Source organism: Scyliorhinus canicula, chromosome 14 (assembly GCF_902713615.1).
Source record: "Scyliorhinus canicula chromosome 14, sScyCan1.1, whole genome shotgun sequence".
NCBI classification, from domain to species: domain Eukaryota; kingdom Metazoa; phylum Chordata; class Chondrichthyes; order Carcharhiniformes; family Scyliorhinidae; genus Scyliorhinus; species Scyliorhinus canicula.
Window position 1 is genome coordinate 102747943 of NC_052159.1, and position 22529 is coordinate 102770471.

The 22529-nt window shown below is 45.5% G+C and overlaps 1 protein-coding gene across 4 annotated transcripts in view; it reads left to right on the forward strand.

Annotated features, from left to right (window-relative positions):
• LOC119977295 (protein diaphanous homolog 3-like) overlaps nucleotides 1-22529 on the forward strand; it is a 729004-nt gene that overhangs the window by 104483 nt on the left and 601992 nt on the right. For all 4 annotated transcript variants that reach the window (XM_038818049.1, XM_038818051.1, XM_038818050.1 and 1 more), the window contains exon 5: nucleotides 2756-2892. In XM_038818049.1, coding sequence (XP_038673977.1) covers nucleotides 2756-2892 — 137 coding nt within the window. The remainder of the gene's footprint in view (nucleotides 1-2755; nucleotides 2893-22529) is intronic.

Here is a 22529-nt window from a genome sequence, read left to right on the forward strand (position 1 = left end):
CTATCATCAGTTGTTAACAAAACTTAATGCTTAAGATATAACCTGTTCACCGTGATCGCCATTTTAATTTACCTGCATATTTGAAATGCAGGTATGCATTTTATGTCAAATGAATTTTGGGCTGTTTGGGTAGCACTGTGGATTTGGCTACCATTGTCCTTCAAGGCCAGACAATGCATTTTCATCAAATGCAGTAGGAATATTGTCTGAGTTTGAGTCAAAACACTGAGTGCAGAGATGAGTGGAAATTCTTAACCAGTGCATTCACTATCTCTGGAGCTATTTCTTTTAGAACCCTTTGATGTAGGCCATCAAACTCTGGGGTTTTGTCGGTTTTTAACTCTTGCATTTCTCCAATACTTTATCTCTGCTGATAGGGTTCCTCACTTTTACAGCCCCTCCGTTACCTTCTATTTTTGTTGTGTAATTTGTGTCCTCTACCACAACATTGAAGGTGGCCAGGGCGTCCGCGACTGGCGCCTTCATTGTTGCCATAATTTCTTGCTTGATGGCGTCCCTGTGTTTTAGTAATTCCTGAGTTGGGAGGTCCATCCACTCGCTTATCGGTGGGTAGGCTGGCGTGAGCCTGGCTACCCAGCCTGCTCGTGTATGGCCAGCCAGTTCCAACTTGTTCCGCGTGCTCGCCGATGCCCCGTTTTTACTGTCTTGGCTTTTGCTGATTCTACCATCTTTTCGGGCCCTAGTGTTATTCCTGGGCACTTCTTGGCAGTTGTGGTGGTTTTGGAGGGGGCTGGGGTGTGTTTCAACAGGTTTATTAGCCTATTTTTAGGCTAAAAGGGACAATATTTTGAGTTCCCGGAGGAGAGCCAACTTTCCTGCGTTTGCTCAGCACATCCCAGTCCCTGGAAGTGTTGTCCTGATTTGTACGGACAGGACATACCTGGGACGTTTTCTACATTATTTGGTGCATGCCAGAATTGGTGCTGCACAGCAACTGCTTGTCTATTGCACAATTAATTCTAGAGCACATTTCTTTAGTACTGTTGCCGGGATGTTGTCAGGGCCGATAGTCTTAGCAGTATGCCGTGTGTTCAGCTGTTTCTTGATGTCCTGTGGAATACATTGAATTGCCTGAAATCTGGCATCTGTGATGTTGTGGAGCTTGGGAAGAGGTCGAGATATATTATCCACTTGGCACTAATTGCGGTGGCTGCAAATTCTTCAGCCTTGTCTTTTGCACTAATGTGCTAGCCATGCCCATTTTTGAGGCTGGAGATATTTGTGGACCCTCCTCCTATACTTAGTTGTTTAATTGTACACAGCAATTCCCGACTGTGTGTGACAGCAGTGTAGAGCTTTGACCTGATCAGTTTGTGGAATCGCTTTGTTGTATCACATGTTTCTGCTATTTGGCATCCATGTTAACCTTGTGCTGTAGCTTCACTGGAGTGAAACTTAACTTTTAGGTATAGCTGGTGCTGCTCCTGGCATGTCCTGTACTCTTCGTTGAAGCAGTGTTGACCTTGGCTTGATGTAATGTTACATAGTGTTCTGCTGTTTCTAATGGCGCACGTGGCCTCATTGAGCTACTAGATCTGTTCGGAGTCAATCCAGGTTACCACCTTGGTAGTGCCACACAGCTCAATAGAAGATATGCTCAGTGTGAGGGTAGGACTTTACCTTCACAAGGACTGCTCTGTGGTCACTTCTACCTATACTGTCATGGACAGGTGCATTCCCAGGCACAGACCCCACCTCCGGCCCGTGACTAGGACATTTGAACATACTATGAAAAGATACAGTTCATCATTCTGTCCTGTTGGAGACTTCAACTTCCCGAGCAGGCAGGGGACCAGATTCGTACTGCTGCCGTGACTCTGCTGTCCCTTATGGTTTACCTGGCCCTCTCCACCATCTTGACTGTTGTGCTCCGTTAATGGGTTGGAGTTAATAGGAAGGCAAGAGAGAGACCAAGGCCAAAAGCAGAGAGATTGCACATAGTGAAGATAAAAGTGAAACCTCTCTTCATCACACTGCCTCCTGTTCTTACAGTCAGAGGCTGTTTCCTCTCCCAATAAGCTCACTAGGGTGAGCCTATCCGAAGCAAATGTTGGGGGGGGGGGGGGGGGGGGGGGGGGCGGAGGGGGAAAGAGAAATGGCCTGTGAATGGAGGAGTGGCTTTTGTAGGTCTTTCATTGAACTCCGTTGTAGTTTGAACATTGGGCCACCAGGCTGGATACAGAGGCTTGGTGGTATGACTTGTGACCCAGAGGTTAGACGAGCTTGGTCTACAATTAAAAATACGAAACTTGTAGCAGAATGCAGCAGAATTAATTCACGGAATATAGATCATTAAAAAAATTATTTAAAGGGTAATGCCAGCATTTTTTGTCCATCCCTAATTGCCCTTGAACCAGGCAGCCATTTCATAGGGTCACCCACATTGTTGTGGTCCAGACCAAGTAAGTTATTTGGTAGATTTCCTTCATTAGTGAATCAGATAAATTTTTAACAACAATTGACAATTGTTATGTGGTCATTGTTTATTTTTATTGAATTAACATTCCACCATCTGCTGTGATGGGATTTGAACCCAAGTCCCCAGAGCATTACCCTGGGTCTCTGGATGACTAGTCCAGTGACAATATCATTGTGCCACTGCCTCCCTTTATGACATCATCTAACAGTTTATTCACTTTGAGTTATTTCTTTGAGTACAGAAGATGGGTAGCCACTCTTATATCTCTACCCTAATCAAACAAAATGTTTCAGTGTAATATCTGTTATTTTTCAGGGCAGTTTGAAGAACAGACAATACACTGCTATCTTACCCCACGAATTCATCCAAGAGCTTAAATCTGGCGTTGCAGATGAAAGACTTCTCAGTTCTCTGGAATCCCTCCGGGTATCTTTGAGCAGCAATCCTATCAGGTAATGAAGACATCACAAGTGTGTGAATCAGGCACTCAGAATAAACTTTACAGATACCTTGAACCTGCAGCCTCACAATTTGTTAATTTTATAATACATTTCTTGTTTGAGTAAAACAAACATCAATCACGGCTCCATAAATATTTATTTGCTACACAATAGCAAGTCAGAATAATTTATGTGCACTTTTCCTGGCCGTTATCATATGTTCATATTAGAAAACTGAAGTTCTTTTGAAAACTAACATACTATTCAATGTTCCAATAACTACTCGTGTAGTCAGAGAAAGATGCATTTGATTTTATGTAGCTTGTAATTCTGACTGAGCTATTCATTCATGCTAGTTTTACTGTTTTGTAATATCGAATTCCAAAATAATGTGGCCTGTCTTTTCATAAATTAATTTAGTCTTGTGATCATTTAGAGACATAGAAAAGGGGGAGACCATTCAGCTAGATCATGTATGATCTAGCTAAAACTGTAATGCAGCCTCGTCCTGCTTTTTAGCCCTCGGTCTCTAGCACTGAAGGGTTACCGTGAAATATCATTCTCCTTTGCTTTTTTTCCTGTAGACTTCTGTTGTTACAGATTTTGTTGTTGGATGACTGTTGAGTCGTCGAATCATGAAAACCTACAGGAAGAAGTCATTATGTCCATTGGGCCTATGCTGGCTCTTTAAGTACAGTCATGCTTAAAATCTCCAGTTTTGTCTGTAATCCTGTAAATTGAAATAGTTTAAAGTAATTTATATTTGTATTTGCATTTAGGAATACGGTACGGCTTTAAATTCAAGCTTAATTTTTGTTTCTGTAATTGTATGTTAAAAAAGGGTTAAGAACCTGGCTTTTGGCTGCATTTTTTGAAAAGTTGCCTGTAAGTCTGTGGGTCTGTTTAGAGGCTTGTATTGTAATTAGGTCTAACGGCCCCTAAAACAAATACACGGTATAAACTAACTAGGCTGTTGCTTAGCAACCAGGAGCCCATTCTAACACAGTAAGAGCAGTTGAGTCAATTTTGGAACCAGGTAACCCAGAGGCAAGGAACATCCCACAGGCACTGCCAATACAGGCAGGGCAATACAGAGGGGACAGAAAACAAATCCCAGAAACTAAACCAAGTCCCAGAAACCAGGGAGAGGGACTGAAGCAGGTTCGAAGAATAGCTGGTCGAAGGAACAAAAAACAGGAAACTGGAAAGTCTCGTTCAGTGAAGTCGAGATTGAGGAGCAGAGGGAGAGGATCCAAATCAAAGACTGGGCTGTAAGGTACAGACTTGGGAACATCGGCTTGTGAGAAGCCAGAGATCTGAGGCAATGCAAAGATTGGTGAAATTTAAAATTTTTTTCGAGTACCCACTTAATTTTTTCCAATTGAGGGGCAATTTAGCGTGGCCAGTCCACCTATCCTGCACATCTTTGGGTTGTGGGGGCGAAACCCACGCAAACACTGGGAGAATGCACAAACTCCACACAGACAGTGACCCAGAGCCAGGATCGAACCTGGGACCTCAGCAATGTGAGGTAGCAGGGTTAACCACAGCGCCACCATGCTGCCCGGGTGACATCTTAATAAGGCCTGTGATGCAATGGTGTTCTGTTGGCATGGCTGGATGTCTGAGAGATTGTGTGGAAAGGAAGCTGGACTACACATGGTGTTCCAAGGGAGTGTTACATCGGAAGGAGACATTTAAATCCTGGAGGTGGATCCTTCATGAAGGCATGTGAGAGAAAGCGTTGCTTGGGAGAAGATTCCAGGGCATGTTTGTTGAAAGTAGAGATTGAAACTCTCGTGTGGAAGACAGACTTCCAGTGAGACCAAGTTGGCTCAGTGTGTCAAGCATCTGGGGGGAATTGAGAAATCCATGGAAGTCATTTTGGGAGGCATCTGTCAATTGATTTCAGAGTTGGCATCTGACCACAGTTTGCCTTTTGTTTGTTGTGCACTGTGTACTTATTGGGAACATAAGAGTTTAAGATCGATCTTGTAACTTGTATGATCCTTATAACCTGTATATCTATAAAGACCAAAGAGAAAATGCTGGAAAATCTCAGCAGGTCTGGCAGCATCTGTAGGGACAGAAAAGAGCTTGCGTTTCGAGTCCAGATGACCCTTTGTCAAAGTTAAAAGGCAGAGAAAGTGGGAAATATTTATACTGTAGAGTGAGAGAATGAAAAATGAGTCCTGGCCACAGAAACCAAGGGAACAAGAGTGCTAATGGCAGTCCCCAGAGAGAATAAAAGGTGTGAAAGTCCAAACAGCAGAGAAACTAAAATCAAACAAAGGGCCACCTGGACTCGAAACGTTAGCTCTTTTATCTCACTACAGATGCTGCCAGACCTGCTGATATTTTCCAGCATTTTCTCTTTGATTTCAGAGTCTAGCATCCACAGTAATTTGCTTTTATTTTATATATCTATAAAAGTATAGCTGTGGTGAATGAGTACTGTATTATTGTTCATTTTTGTTTTATAAATGCTTTATTCTTTTGTTAAAACTTTATCGGCAGTCCCGTGACTGTTCAGAAATTACCCTCCACGTGTCTGAATCAAACGTGAAGGTTGGGTTTTATCAAGTCAGGTTCCATCCTGGGATCTGGCTTGTCCAGTAGTAACATCAGCTTGGGCTCACAACACATGTAACTAGCGAACTCTCATTCAGAAGTGTTTATGGCATCCACCTTTGATGTTTGCTTCTCAAGACTTTATTCCCACCCCACACGATATTTCTCTCGAAATATAGGGAATAGGTTTAACCTCTGGTACATAACCTGGCTATTATAGAATCCACCTGACTTCCATTTCAATTTCTGGCAAAGACAAAAATCAGCATGCAGATAGACCATCATTAATAAATTCTGATTGGTAGATTCGCAAGTATTGACATAATCAAACCAACCTAAAAGTGGGAATTTATGTGTTCAAATAGGGTGTTTGGAAATGCAGAATGCAAGCGTTGCAGGAGATCACAATCGAACATAGATTTTATCTTGATATAAACTGTCCTGCATCATTGAGAGGAAAACCATGCTAAAAGTATTCCAGGGAAAATATGATCTACATGCAAAGATATTTCTAGTTATGACAGAATATTTTGCATTTTTTTGGCTCATTAAACCCAAACCATGTTTGTTTTCGGAAAGTATCCATTCATATAACCGTAAAGTGACCAGATTTTATTACAACTTACCAGCATAGTCAAATGGATTTGCATTGAATGAGCTGTATGTACAGCCAATTTGAAAACCAATCTAAGCTTTAGTACGTTCTAGCAATCCATTATGTATTTTGTTTCTTACATCATTACTCGTACTTTATTAATGAGTAAGACATATTATCCCCACTGTGAACTTGATACTTAGTTGTGAATAGGTATGAACGATGATGACAAAAAGGGAAGGAGACAGTAATAACTTGAAATAAAAGCAAAATACAGGAAATGCTTGAAATTTGAAATAAAATGTAACCAGTTCCGAAGAAGATTCATTATGGTTTTGAGAAACTTGGTGTCTCTCACGACAGATGCTGTCAGACCTGCTGAGGTTTTCCAGCATTTTGTTTTTATTTCAGTAATAACCTGATATTGCTACAGTACCAAATTTATTCGGAGAATAATTTTATGGTCCATGATAGCATGCTAGGCAACTCTTGCTTGACTGTTGAAACATAATTGTTCTTCTCACTCTAAATGTATATAATTTCTTCCCAGTGCTTTAAGTGTCAACCCTGAGGATAAACATTGGAGAGAATTAGCCAGCAATGAATTAAAGCAAATTGTGCAAACTGCTAGTGTTGGATTAATTTTTAGTAAATCAAACCATGTTAAAGATCAGCTGCACCATTTTAAATGGAACATAATGGGTTGACAGTAAGCTTGAACATTTGCATTGAAATGACATGAGTGCTCTTCATTCCCTGTATTATGTGAAACTTTGAATAAGTGTGTTTCACTACAGCATTTGCCTATGAAAATAATTGACTCCAACCTTAAATACTGGCATTGTCCTCGTTCTTGTAAAAAAAGAGATTCAACTAGTTAATTGAACAGTTTACAACTTACTGTTCTTGACTTCCAGTTTTTTAAATACATCAGGGCCTGGATTCTCCCCTACCCGGCGGGGCGGGGGGGGGGTCCCGGCGTAGCGGAGTGGCGCCAGGCCTCACCAAAGGTGCGGAATTCTCCGCACCTTTGGGGGCAAGGCCCGCGCCGGAGTGGTTGGCGCCGCGCCAAAACCGGCGGCAACGGCCTTTGACGCCCGCTGGCCGGCGCCAAAACCGGCGGCAACGGCCTTTGACGCCGGTCGGTGCCGGGGCTGACCGAAAGGCCTTAGCCGGTTTGCGCATGCGCCGGTGCGTCAGCTGCCGCTGACGTCCCCACCGGCGCATGCGCGGTAGTGGGGTTCTCTTCCGCCTCCATCATGGTGGAGGCCGTGGCGGCGGCGGAAGAAAAAGGGTGCCCCCACGGCACTGGCCCGTGGGCCAATCGGTGGGCCGCGATTGCTTGCCTGGCCATCGTGGGGGGAACCCCCCGAGGTCTGATCGCCCCACGTCCCCCCCGGGGGCCCGCTCGCGCCGCCAATCCCACTGCCACCAGAGGTGGTTGAAACCACGGCGGCGGGATTGGCCCCTCAGCGGCGGGACTTCGGTCCATCGCGGGCCGCAGAATCGCCGCAGGGGGCTCGCCGATTGACGCGGAGGGCACGCCGATCGGCGCGGCGTGATTTCCGCCCCCGCCAATTCCCGGGTGGCGGAGAATTCCGGCCACGTCGGGGGCGGGATTTTCGCTGGCCCCGGGCGATTCTCTGACCCTGCTGGGGTTTGGAAAATGTCGCCCCAGACTTATGTATTTCATTCATCAGGAATTTTAAAAGCTTTTTGTTTAAAGGGAAGATCCTAGGTTTTTCCAATCTGCTCAGGAAAACCTGACCTTTGCACTTCTGCATCTTCTGAAATGCACATCCAACTCGTATGAGACTTTGCCTCGGAATTTTGTCTTTTCACAAGGAGAGATGATAACATAACGGTAATGTCACTGGACTGATAATTAAGAGACCTAGACGAATGCTTTGAGAACATGGGTTCAAATCCCACCATGACAGCTGGTGGAACTTCAATTAATAAATCTGGAGTATAAAGCTGGTCTCAATAATGGTGATCATGGCAACTATCATTGATGATCAGAAAGTTCCATCTTGTTCAGTAATACCCGTTTGAGAAGGAAATCTGCTATCTTTACCTGGTTTGGTCTACATGTGACTGAAGATCCATCAATTTGGTTAGCTGCCCTCTGAAATGGCCCAGTCAGCCGCACAGTTCAAGGTCCATTAGGGTGGTCAATTCTGGCTTGATGCCTACATCCCTTGGAAATATATCGCCGTTTCTTCACTGTCGCTGGGACAAAATCTTGGAACTCCCTCCTTAACATCACTATGCGTGTACCTACAGTTGATGGACTGCAGAGGTTGAAGAAGGTAAATTGCCACCTTCTGAAGGGCAACTAAGGATTGGCAATAAATGCTGGCCTAACCAATGCCCACAGCCCGTAAATGAATGAAAAAAAAATCCCATGAAAGAAGGAAAAAAAAACACTGGCTGGGGTTTACAGTGCATTTTGCGAGCCGCGATGGAAGTTTGTGAGGAGTCTAAGCTTGAATATGTGCTAGTGTGAATGCCGACTTGATTCTCCAACACCGAAATCTCCCCCCACCCCCTCTTACACTCACCGCCGTGCTTCCCATGCCCCTTGAGTTCCCCCATGGCCTCCCGACCCTAACCTCCACTCTCCTCATGCCCTCTCAGATGACCCATGCCATGCTCCTTCACCCCTGTAAGGATGTTTGGCAGAGTGGGGATTAATGTGGACCTGGAGCACTGTACTGTCCATGGTATGATGTGGAGAGTCACATAATAATAGACTGAATAGAATCTGAAATGAGCCGGCATTGAGACAGCACTCGTGCATGGCAGTATCTTGGAAATGTATAACGTTATGGGTTAACAATAAATGAGTTTTGTTTCACCATACATGCCTTCAGATTGTATGGAAAGTCTGGGGTCACCAAACCAACCTTTACAACTATCCCCTCACTTTCTTCTGAACTATGGGCAGCACGGTAGCACACGTGGCTAGCACTGTGGCTTCACAGCGCCAGGGCCCAGGTTCGATTCCCTGCTGGGTCACTGTCTGTGCGGAGTCTGCATGTACTCTCCATGTCTGCGTGGGTTTGCTCCGGGTGCCCCGGTTTCCTTCCACAGTCCAAAGATGTGCAGGTTAGGTGGATTGGCCATGCTAAATTGCCCTTAGTGTCCAAAAAGGTTAGGCGGGGTTATTGGATTATAGGGATAGGGTGGAAGTAGGGCTTAAGTGGGTCGGTGCAGACTCGATGTGCCGAATAGCCTCCTTCTGCACTGTATGTTCTATGTTCCAGGGAATTCTGCAATTTGTCCTTGTGTGAAAACACTCAAACTGCGATTGCATCCATACTAAGGCACATAAATCGTTCCTTTTGTAAGGAGACAAAAACTTGCACAGTATTGCATTTGAGGTGTGGTCTCACCAAAGCCCTATAAATTGCAGAATGACTTCCTTATCCTTATACTGCAACCCCATAGCTTTTATAATAACACAATTTTTCTTCCTAATTGTTGTGGTACCTGCGTGTTCACCTGCTGTGTCTCATGACATAGATGTCCAAATCCCTCTGAATCCGAGCACAGACCAGTTTCTCACTGTTGACAGTACCCATTCCATTCTTCCTTTTAAAGTGGAAAATTTCGCATTTCTCTGCACTATACTCCATCTGCCACCATCTTGCCGACTCATGACACCGATCTTCCACCATCTTGCTCCCTCTTGTCACCTATGTATATTTCTTTGCCACCTCTTTATGTCTGCCTCAAATCTTACTTTCCTACCTAATGCTGTATTGTCAGCAACTTGGACACATTATACTCAGGCCATTGTGCCAGTTACAATCAGCAAGGCCAAAAGTTACCCCTTTTGATTTTCGGTTTTCTGCTTTTTACCCATCCTCAATTAATAATAACATATTATCCCGAGTTGCTTAAATTATAATCTTGTACAGCAGTCTATTATGTGACACCTCATTGAATGTCTTTTGAAAATCCAGATACACAGGGCGGGATTCTCCGGTGGCAGGATTCTCTGCTTTGCCGGCGCTTGGGGATTTCCCGACGAAGTGGGGCTGCCCCACAATGGGAAACCCCATTGACCGGCTGGCGTAACGGAGAATCCCACCGGTGGGTCAAAGCTGAAATGTGGCGTGGCGATGTGGGGAATCCAGCCCACAATATCCATTGATTAACTATTGCTTTTCATAAAATCAAGTTGACTTTGCTTAATGAAGTTGAGACTTTGCAAGTACCCTTTGAACACGTTTTAATAATAGATTCCAACATTTTCCTTACCACTGATATGAGGACAGTCCCATGGTTTCCTGTTTTTTCTCTCTCTCTTTCTTGAACCGTGGGACTACATCTGAAACCTCCCAATCCATGGGAAATATTGTAGATATCTAAGGAAATATGGGAGAGCATCAAATTGAAGGAAAAAGCATACAAAGTGGCAAAGATTAGTGGGAGACTGGAGGACTGGGAAATCTTTAGGGGCAACAGAAAGCTACTAAAAAGCTATAAAGAAGAGTAAGATAGATTATGAGAGTAAACTTGCTCAGAATATAAAAACAGACAGTAAAAGTTAAGGCTAAGGTAAATATTGGTCCGTCAGAGGATGAGAAGGGAGATTTAATAATGGGAGATGAGGAAATGGCTGAGGAACTGAACAGGTTTTTTCGGTCAGTCTTCACAGTGGAAGACACAAGTAACATACCAGTAACTGATGGAAATGAGGCTATGACAGGTGAGGACCTTGAGATGATTGTTATCACTAAAGAGGTAGTGATGAGAAAGCTAATGGGGCTAAAGGTAGACAAGTCTCCTGGCCCTGATGGAATGCATCCCAGAGTGCTAAAAGAGATGGCTAGGGAAATTGCAAATGCACTAGTCATAATTTACCAAAATTCACGAGACTCTGGGGTGGTCACGGTGGATTCGAAATGAGCAAATGTGACACCACTGTTTAAAAAAGGAGGTAGGCAGAAAGCGGGTAATTATAGGCCAGTTAGCTTAACTTTGGTAGTAGGGAAGATGCTGGAATCTATCATCGAGGAAGAAATAGCGAGGTTATCATAGAATCATAGAATTTACAGTGCAGAAGGAGGCCATTCGGCCCATGGAGTCTGCACCGGCTCCTGGAAAGAGAACCCCACCCAAGGTCAACATCTCCACCCCATCCCCACAACCCAGCAACCCCACCCAACACCAAGGGCAATCCTGAACACTAAGGGCAATTTATCATGGCCAATCCACCTAACCTGCACATCTTTGGACTGTGGGAGGAAACCGGAGCATCTGGAGGAAACCCACGCACACACGGGGAGGATGTGCAGACTCCGCACAGACAGTGACCCAAGCCAGAATCGAACCTGGGACCCTGGAGCTGTGAAGCGATTGTGCTATCCACAATGCTACCGTGCTGCCCAACTGGATGGAAATTGTCCCATTGGGTAGACGCAGCATGGGTTCATAAAGGATAGGTCATGCCTAACTAATTTAGTGGAATTTTCTAAGGGCATTACCAGTGAGGTAGATAATGGGGAGCCATTGGATGTGGTGTATTTGGATTTCCAGAATGCTTTTGACAAGGTGCCACACAAAAGGTTGCTGCATAAGATAAAGGTGCATGGCATTAAGGGTAAAGTAGTAGCATGGACAGAGGATTGGTTAATTAATAGAAAGCAAAGAGTGGGGATTAATGGGTATTTCTCTGGTTGGCAATCAGTAGCTTGTGGTGTCCCTCCGGGATCTGTGTTGGGCCCACAATTGTTCACAATTTAGATAGATGATTTGGAGTTGGGGACCAAGGGCAATGTGTCCAAGTTTGCAGATGACACTAAGATGAGTGGTAAAGCAAAAAGTGCAGAGGATACTGGAAGTCTGCAGAGGGATTTGGATAGGTTAAGTGAATGGGCTAGGGTCTGGCAGATGGAATACAATGTTGACAAATGTGAGGTTATCCATTTTGGTAGGAATAATAGAAAAGGGATTATTATTTAAATAATAAAATATTAAAGCATGCTGCTGTGCAGAGAGACCTGCGTGTGCTCGTGCATGAGTCGCAAAATGTTGGTTTACAGGTGATTAAGAAGGCAAATGGAATGTTGTCCTTCATTGCTCGAGGGCTGGAGTTTAAGACTAGGGAGGTTATGCTGAAATTGTATAAGGTGTTAGTGAGGCCACACCTGGAGTAGTGTGTTCAGTTTTTGTCTCCTTACCTGAGTAAGGACGTACTGGCGCTGGAGGGTGTGCAGAGGAAATTCACGAGGTTAATCCCAGACCTGAAGGGGTTGGATTAAGAGGAGAGGTTGAGTAGACTGGGACTATAGTCGTTGGAATTTAGAAGGATGCGGGGGATCTTATAGAAACAAACGGCTGTACATCCACGGCCTGTGGGCCTGAGGATTCCCCCTCTGAGGTATCTTGTGTCTCCACCTCGGAGTCAGAGTCTGCTGCCTCCGTCATCTCGGCGTCTTTATCTCCACTCGGTTCTGTCACGACCTGCGCAAGCTTTGAGTGAGGCACCAGAGGAAGATTGTGAGGAATACTTTCCATTGTGTCTGGTCTCTGTGGCTGTAGAAATGAGCTCCTGGGGAGGGGAATCTTAGGCAGGGATAGTCTTCTGGACCGAACGTGGTCTACATGTTTGCGCTGGAGACGCCCTTAGGTTGTATCTGGTAAGAGATAGGGCCCGTTTGGCGAAAGATTACGCCAGGGACCCATTGGGCACCACCAGCAAAATTCCGAACGAACACTGGGCCACCGGGCGTAAACTGCCGAATCGGCCGATGCCGAGAAAAACCATGTCCTTGCCGTTCTTGTGTGCGGCGTACTTTTGCGCCAATGTCCGGGAAAACCATGCTAAGGCGGGTGCGACGTCTCCGGCCCATTAGGAGTTCTGCAGGAGCTACCCCAGTCACCATATGGGGGGTGGTCCTATATGAAAACAAAAACTGAGCCAGTCTCGTGTCCATCAACCCGGAAGACTGCTTCTTTAGGCCTCATTTGAATGTCTGCACTGCGTGCTCCGCCAACCCACTTGAAGCCGGGTGGTAAGGGGCAGTGCGGATATGGCGTATGCCGTTCATCTTCATGAACCTTGCAAACTCTTCACTTGTGAACGGAGTGCCATTGCCCGTGACCAGCACCTCGGGGAGGCCATGCGTACTGAAAGACAAACGCATCTTCTCGGTTGTTGCGCAGGACGTTGTGCCTCTCATCTTATGCACCTCTAGCCATTTAAACTGGGCGTCGATTAATAGCAGGAACATGGATCCTTGAAAAGGGCCGGCGAAATCCGCATGCTAGTGCGCCCAAGGCTGCCCTGGCCATTCCCAGTGATGTAGGGGCGCGGCCGGCGGAAGCTTCCGATGCTCCTGGCAAATGGAGCAGTTTTGGGCCACCTTCTCAATGTCGGTGTCGAGGCCTGGCCACCAGACATAATTCCGGGCCAACATTTTCATTTTGGTCACACCTGGAAGCCCATTGTGCAAGTCTCTCAGTATCAGCTCCTGTCCTTTTTCCGTGACAATCACACGCGTCCCCCACAAAAGGATGCCGTCTTCCACGCTGAATTCGGACAGCTTGGAGGAAAATGCTCGCAACTTGCCTGGGAGCTGTCTATGCTGCCCACCATACAGGACTATGTGCTGAACCTTTGACAGGACTGGCTCCGTCTGGGTCCACTCACGGATCTGTGATGCCGTGACAGGCAAGGTGTCCATATAATTTAGGGTTGCAACCACCTCACCGGTCGTGGGGGTCGACATGGGGCCGGTCGATAAAGGCAATCGGCTCAGTGCGTCAGCATTCACTATCTGGGTTCCTGGTTTGTGCTCCAGAGAATACTCGTATGCAGCGAGCAACAAAGCCCAGCGCTGGATCCATGCGGAAGCAATGGGTGGTATTGGCTTATCCTCTCTGAAAAGTCCCAGCAGAGGCTTATGATCAGTCACGATGGTGAAGTGGCGGCCATATACGTACTGCTGGAAACGTTTCACCGCAAAGACCACTGCCAGGCCCTCCTTTTCGATCTTCGCGTACTTTTTTTCTGCTGCAGTCAATGTGCGGGAGGCGAAAGCTATCGGCCGCTCGGCCGCGTTCTCCATCTTGTGGGACAGGACGGCCCCAATACCATACGGGATGCATCACATGTGACGAGCAAAGGCTTTCCAGGATCATAGTGGGTTCGTAACCCAGACGAAGACAGTTGTTGTTTTACCCGCCGGAAAGCGGTTTCTTGCGGCTGACCCCAAACCCGGGTGTGATTCTTCTTTAGCAGAAGGTGCAACAGGGCCAGCTTAGTTGCCAGATTGGGGAGGAACTTTCCGTAATAGTTTACGAGGCCGAGAAACGAACGAAGACGTGAAGTGTCAGTCGGGGCGGGGGCCTGTTGAATCGCGCGCACCTTCTCTGCGACGGGGTGCAATCCTTTGCGGTCCACCCGATAACCCAGGTAGACTACTTCCTTTGCCTGAATAACGCACTTTGTGCGACGTAAACGGACTCCAGCCTCCGAAAAGTATCGAAGGACAGCCTCCAAATTTTCTAAATGTTCCTGCTTTGACATCCCTGTGATCAAAACATCATCTAAGTAAACAGCAACACGCAGAAAATCTCTCAAAATGCCCTCCATAACGCGTTGAAAAATAGCGCAGGCAGAGAATACTTCAATGGGTAAATCTGTATATTAATGCAGGCCACAGTGCGTATTAATCGTTATATATGGCGGGGAGGCACGGTCCAGCTCCAACTGTAGATAGGCGTGACTCATATCTAATTTTGTGAACGAGAGTCCACCTGCAAGCTTCGCGTAGAGATCCTCTATGCGAGGCATTGGGTATCGGTCGAGTCGGGAAGCCGTATTCACTAAGTTTATAGTCACCGCACAAGCGAACTGTGGCATCTGGCTTCATTACAGGTACAATTGGTGCTGCCCAGTCAGCAAAACGGATGGGCTTGATGATACCCAAAGTCTCCAAACGAGTGAGCTCCCCTTCTACCTTCTTGAGCAAGGCGTAAGGCACCGGGCACGCCCGGAAATAGCGCGGTGTGGCTCCTGGTTCGACTTGGATACGGGCTACAGCCCTTTTATTTTCCCCAAACCGGGCTGGAATACATTTGGGTATCGTCCTAGCACCTCAGTCAACCCTCCAGAAAGTGTTTGGAGGATGTGCTGCCACTGCAACCGCAAATGGCGCAACCAGTCCCAGCCCAATAGGCAGGGCCCGTGGCCACGCACCACGATAAGTGGGAAACTCCCCTCCTGGCATCCAGAAACAACAGGGGTCACCGTAGTTCCTGCAATGTCCAATGGTTCCCCCGTATAGGTGGCCAACCTGGCCTGTGTGTCGGTTAATGTAAGGGTCTGTATACCCTGCTTGATGCGGCCGAATGTCCTCTGGGCGATCACGGAGACCGCTGCGCCAGTGTTCAATTCCATCTCAAGCGGGTGACCATTGACCCATACTGTCACTTTAATGGGGGCCACACGGGGAGCTGCCACACAATGCAGCTGCAGGCAGTCATTCTCCATCTCCACGTCCTCGGGAGTAGTCGCCGCAGGTTCTCCAAATGAAAGGTACGGCCCCTGGGCTGGCCCCAGTTTCGGTCGGAACGACAGCGCCTCTGGCGCCCCCAGGACCGGCGTCTGCGACGGGGTCGGCGCCTACAAGTCTGACACGGACATGGCTCCTCATCCATTGGTTCTGGAGAAGGCTCCCTTCGGGGAGGAATGTCTGACGGCCACTGGCGTCGATCCAGACGTCGCCTCATCCAATGTACCGCAGGGGTGCCGACGGAAGTGGTTGCGCACCAAGGTATGCACCTCCATTCCCTGTAGCTACTGCACGCCTTGTTCTGCGCTCTCTCGGGACAATACTATTTAATGGCCTGGTGAAAAGTCAATGTTGGCTCGGCTAACAACTTTCTTTGGGTGGCCGCATTGTTAATACCGCAAACCAAACAGTTGCGTAACATTTCTGACAAGGTCTCCCCATAGTCACAGTACTCCGCAATCCTGCGTGGCCTGGATAGAAAGTCGGCAAGGGATTCTCCTGGGGTCCTCTCGGTAGTATTAAACCGGTAATGTTGGACTATCGTGGGTGGGGTTGGGTTAAAATGTTGCCCCACTAAGTTCACAAGTTCATCAAACGTTTTGGTGTCTGGCGCAGCTGGGTACGTAAGGCTCCTAATCACCCCAAACGTATGCGGGCCGCAGGCGGTGAGCAATATGACCCCCTGGCGCTCGTTTTCGGTGATGTTGTTTACCCTGAAGTAGTAACGCATCCTTTGTGCGTACTGGTTCCAGCTTTCCAGCGCAGCATCAAAAACATCCAAACGTCCATACAGAGGCATGGTGTAATAGAAAACAACTATATATATATATTATATATATATAGAGATATATATATATATATATAGATATATAGATATATATATATAGATAGATATAGATATAGATATATATATATATATATGTAGATATATATAGATATATATATAGATATATATAGATATAGATATAGATAGAGAGAGATAGAGAGAGATAGAGAGAGATAGAGAGAGATAGAGAGAGATAGAGAGATAGAGAGAGATAGAGAGAGATAGAGAGAGAGAGAGAGAGAGAGAGAGAGAGAGAGAGAGAGAGAGAGAGAGAGAGAGAGAGAGAGAGAGAATATCAAGGGGGCATAGCCTCACAATAAGGGGAAGTAGTTTTAGGACTGAGCTTAGGAGGAACTTCTTCACCCAAAGGGTTGTGAATCTATGGAATTCCTTGCCCAATGAAGTAGTTGAGGCTCCTTCATTAAATGTTTTTAAGATAAAGATAGTTTTTTGAAGAATAAAGGGATTAAGGGTTATGGTGTTCGGGCCGGAAAGTGGACCCGAATCCAAAAAAGATCAGCCATGATCACATTGATTGGCGGAGCGGGCTCGAGGGGCCAGATGGCCTACTCCTGCTCCGAGTTCTTATGTTCTTATTACCTAGAGAACTGGAAGGTCAAAACCAATGCATCGTTAGATTTTTAAAAATGGATAGGTGCAAAGTTAAAATGTTGGCCTTTGGGTCCAAGTATTAGTTGGTTTTTCGTTCCATTTATTTTCACAGATCCTTTTCTTTACTAGTTTATTTCTTTTTGTGGGCAGACACGTTCTAATAAGTTGTTTTGTAAAATAAAAGTCAATGTTCATACATGTCATGACCTGGTCAGGTAATTAACTGTTCCGATTGACCTTGCAAATAATACAATCTACTTGATATTGAATTTAGTTAGCAAAGGAGCTTTTATTTCCCCCTTGAAGGATAATATTTAATCACATGCAAGAACAAATTTCTCACTTGACTTGTGCAGAATGTGTCCTGCAGGCACTTCCCTTCAGACAGTTTGGCCTTTTTAACTCTTCCTTTATTGACCCAAAGCTTCACCCTACAATTTGTTTAATCCATTCTAGCATTTTCTTTCTAGTCCAGTAATTGCAAACTCATAAGCCTCGAATTCATGCAACCTTCGTGCTCACTGAGTGAAAGTTGTAATTATCTACATTGTTTCATGCTTCTCTTTACCCAAATTATTTTTAACATGACTTTATTTAAACAATCATTTTCAAAGCCATATTCCATGCAGTTGAGGTATCCAATGTGCTTTTGCTACAGCAGCAACAAGATTTACATAGTGCCTTGAGCATAAGAAAATGTTGCAAGGCCCTTTGCAGTGGCTTAATAAGACATTGAATTAATAATGGGCTGAAGGAGACAATATTAGGAGGGGAGACTAAAGTCGTCAGAAAAGAGATGGATTTCAATGAGATTCAAACTCATTGAGAGGTGTAGAAGCAGTGTTTCATGGAGGAAATTAGTACCTTGACAAATTAATATGCTGCCACTAATACTGAGCTGCAATGAGTGAAGAGAAGCCAGAGTGGAGGAACACCGTTTCTTGGAGGAGCTGACACATGTTACGGATGCCAGGAGAGGTGAGACCATAGAGGGATTTAAACACAAGTGTGATAATTTTAAAATCAAGGTCTTGGACCAATATTGGTCAGCAAACAGGTGAGTGGAACTTGGGTTGCGATTCTCCGCTCCCATGCCGGGTGGGAGAATCGCGGGAGGGCCGCTCTGGCACCCCCCGTGATTCTCTTCCTCTCCCCCCCCCCCCCCCCCCCCCCCCCCCCCAAATGGCGTGTTGCGATTCTCCGACCCGGATGGGGGGGAGGGAGAGAATAGGGGGCCAGGAGCGGCCACCGACTCCGTCGTGAACCTCTCCGAGTTTCACGACGGCGTCGGGCCTTGCGGATAATTCTGCCCTTAGTGTGGGTAGGGATATGGGTAGTAGAGTTTTGGATGAGCTCAAGTTAATGTAGGACGGAGGATGGGTGTCTGTCCAAAGACACAGTTGAAGAGTTGAGTTTGGAGGTAGAAAAAGCATGGTTGAGGATTTGGAGAGCTAAACGGAAGCAGGGGCTAAGATACATGATGGATGGATAGAATACGTCATTTTATGATGTTGCTCTGGCACCTCATATTTGATAAAAAATAGTGGAGGTCTGCGCCAAAGAAGGATTCTTTGGGAACTTCAGAGTAAAGTTGCAAGGGTAGGAATAGGAACCACAAATGAGATGATAGCACATGAATGGACTCTAAAGGGAAACGGGAGTTGAAGCCTGAAGGAGTAGTTTGACAAACTATTCAGAATTGGGTGAAAATGGTAGATTTTGCATTGGGAGCAACAGCATTTGAACAGAGGGAACTGTGGTGATATCAGCTGGCATGGGGATCAAAAAGGGAGTTGGGTGGTCAGTAGTTTTGGGGATGAAAGAATAGGGGATAGGTGGGTCTTGAGGGCAAAATGAGTTTGAGAATTGATGTTGGTTCCTGGCGAGGGCATGTTGAAACCAGAATGGAAGCTAGGCTTGGTAGAGAAAGTGGAAATGCGAAAGAGGTGCTATATGATGGGTAAGTTTACATTTAGCAGGTAAACAAAAGGCTGATTGGGGGATTCAAATATAGGTTTAATATTGAACTCTGGTTTGTTGGATTAGTATCCCAATTGTTGTTATACATGTCCACAAGGTGGGCAGCATGGTGGCCCAGTGGGTTAGCCCTGATCCCTCACGGTGCCGAGGTCCCAGGTTCAATCCCGGCTCTCGGTCATTGTCTGTGTGGAGTTCGCACATTCTCCCCGTGTTTGTGGGTTTTGCCCCCACAACCCAAAGATGTGCAAGCTAGGTGGATTGGCCATGCTAAATTGCCCATTAATTGAAAAAAAAATGAATTGGGTACTCTAAATTTATTTTTAAAAAAACATGTCCACAAGAGACAATGGTCTCTTAAGATTCAATCACTGAAAATTGTTTACAGACATAATATCAATATACACTTAATTACTGCACAAATTATTTCCAGAGGTAGATGTAATGTTCTTTGCTTTGTGGATGATGATGACTTTGAATTGTAGTGTCTTGCAAAGAACATCAAGCTATGTTTCAAACAAAGCTTATTTTAGGGCAGCACGGTAGCTCAAGTGATTAGCACTGTGGCTTCACAGCGCCGGGTCCCAGGTTCGATTCCCTGCTGGGTCACAGTCTGCAGAGTCTGCATGATCTCCCCGTGTCTGCGTGGGTTTCCTCCGGGTGCTCCGGTTTCCTCCCACAGTCCAAAGACGTGCAGGTTAGGTGGATTGGCCATGATAAATTGCCCTTAGTGACCAAAAAAGGTTAGGAGGGGTTATTGGGTTCGGGGATAGGGTGGAAGTGAGGACTTAAGTGGGTCGGTGCAGACTCGATGGGCCGAATGGCCGCCTTCTGCATGTTCTTTGTTCTTGTTCTATTTATTAACACTACAACCAAACTAGATTCGAACCAACTTACTAAGATACAAATATCACAAAATATACTGAAACTATTAATCTATCTACAGAGCTTCTGAAAACATGACTACTCTCCATCCTGCCTAATCATCTAGTCCCAGAATCAAGGTATCATGTGATTTACGTGTGCTCTTGATCACCAGCTAGTGGTTGGAAGCATTCACATCAAATTGATAACCCTTCATTATGATACAATATACATATTGTCACTGCAGGAATTGTGTGACAAAATGTCGGTGAAGTTGGATAGATGGTTAAAATGATGCAATTGACAGTTTGAGCACTGGGGTCACAATGGTTCTGTTGTCCAAATAACTTGTCAACCATATTGAAGACCCTTCTGGTTCTAGGAGTATTCTGGGGCCATGTTTAAATAAAATCTAAGCTCAAGCTTGATTAATTTTTGAGCCTTTATTAATTTTTTTTTTTAAATTTAGAGTACCCAATTATTTTTTCCAATTAAGGGGTAATTTAGCGTGGCCAATCTACCTATCCTGCACATTTTTTTAATGGGTTGTGGGGGTGAAACCCACGCAGACACGGGGAGAATGTACAAACTCCACACGGACAGTGACCCAGGGCCGGGATTCGAACCCAGGTCCTCAGCGCCGTAGGCAGCAATGCTAACCACTGTGCCACCGTGCTGCCCTTGAGCCTTTATTAATGATTATTGCAAGCAATAGCCGACAGTTTAACAAATTGACAGCAGTTTGGCTGTATTGAAGGGTGAAATGGCCATAGCTGCTTTCAGCAAATAAGTGTGGAGCAAGGTTATGAATTGTTGCTTTGTAAAAGAGTAAAAGCCGTATTTGCACTCTTTTCAGACTTGACAGCTTAGGTTATTGATCAGTAAGTTTTTTTGCAGAGATTATAATAACAAAGCATTTTGTAGAATTTATTTGGGCCTCAACCCTCCAAGAAATCTGTGTTCCTCCACTCTGACCTTCTTCCACTTATTGCACCTGTACAATGGTGATTATTCTTACTATTCTTATTCTTTATTACATCTGAATGCATGTAGCAGTTGTAACAAAAGGGATGAATTGTTAGTACAGGTAGAGATAAATGTGTACGACCTGATGGAGACTACAGAGATATGGTTGAAAGGTGATCAAGGCTGGGAGCTGAATGTTGTTGTGGTTTTGACACATTGGAATGATAGGAAGCTGGTAAAAGATGGTGGGGTAGCTCTACTAATTAAGGATAGCATTAATTCGGTATTGAGAGACCTTGGTGCGATGTACTGGCGGAGTTGTGCTCGAGTGAGAGTGTGACGCGGCTGTTAGATCCCTGGAGAGGCCCCTGTGAACTTCCAGGCAGCCTTTGTACCTCGTGAGATCTAATCCAGTCTCATGATGCGTTGGAATCAGACCCCTGCCCAAAATGGGTGTGACCAAAATACTTTCAAACGACCTTTATTTTCTGAACAGGAGGCACCAGTTTGCTCCTGATTTCTCCTCATGTCATTGACCCTAAAATCTTTCAGTGGGAAAACTTACTTCTGCTCAATTCCTTCTCCTCTCCCTGACCCCTCACATGTGACTCTGGGAGTTTCTGTGTTTTCTTTGGAAATTCCACCTTGTAGGTCCCACAAATAACACCAATGGAAGTTATGCCTGCAGGTGCGGTCTGAGCAAATGCTCCACACTGCTAAGATGGGCATTGGTTTCTTTGGTGGAATTCAGAAATAGCCAGCTTTTCTTTTTCTGTTTTTCCCAATTTCTTTTCATCATTAGACATAGAACATAGAACATAGAACAGTACAGCACAGAACAGGCCCTTCGGCCCTCAATGTTGTGCCGAGCCATGATCACCCTACTCAAACCCACGTATCCACCCTATACCCATAACCCAACAACCCCCCCCCCTCCTTAACCTTACTTTTATTAGGACACTACGGGCAATTTTAGCATGGCCAATCCACCTAACCCGCACATCTTTGGACTGTGGGAGGAAACCGGAGCACCCGGAGGAAACCCACGCACACAGGGGGAGGACGTGCAGACTCCACACAGACAGTGACCCAGCCGGGAATCGAACCTGGGACCCTGGAGCTGTGAAGCCCTAATGACAACTTGCACGTCATTGCCATGATTTTCTTTTTTTTTTTAAGACACTCAAGTATCGTTTATTTCCTATAGAAAATTTGAATATACAAATATTGCTGAGCAAGAACCTGTAGCCATAAAAATATTCCTACTCTCCCTTTAGCGTAAAACCAGAGAGTAGGATTTAAAACAACAGGCATATTACATCAAGAGGACCTTTCATTTTTCTGACTTGCATCTTTCACACAGACCCAAAAACATTGCCCAGCATTAGTCAAAAAGCAGACCGAGCCAAGACTGCTTCAAACCAAGTGTCTCCATTACACCTCACCTTAATGGTAAAATCAGATTCACTCTCAATGGCCAGCTTTGGTTCACCTATCTAGATTGAGGAAGATGCTTTGACAACAAGTCCACAGTCATTACCAGTGCTGCTTTGGGTATCTGAACACTTGAATTTGCACACTGGAAACCCTTGTTAAACTGATCGACTGTATTTGTTCTGGATTTTTTTACTTAATCTACTTTCTGGCTGAAGACAAAGGTCAGAGAAGCAAGTTGCAGCTGGTGGTGTGGTGGAACATAGATACG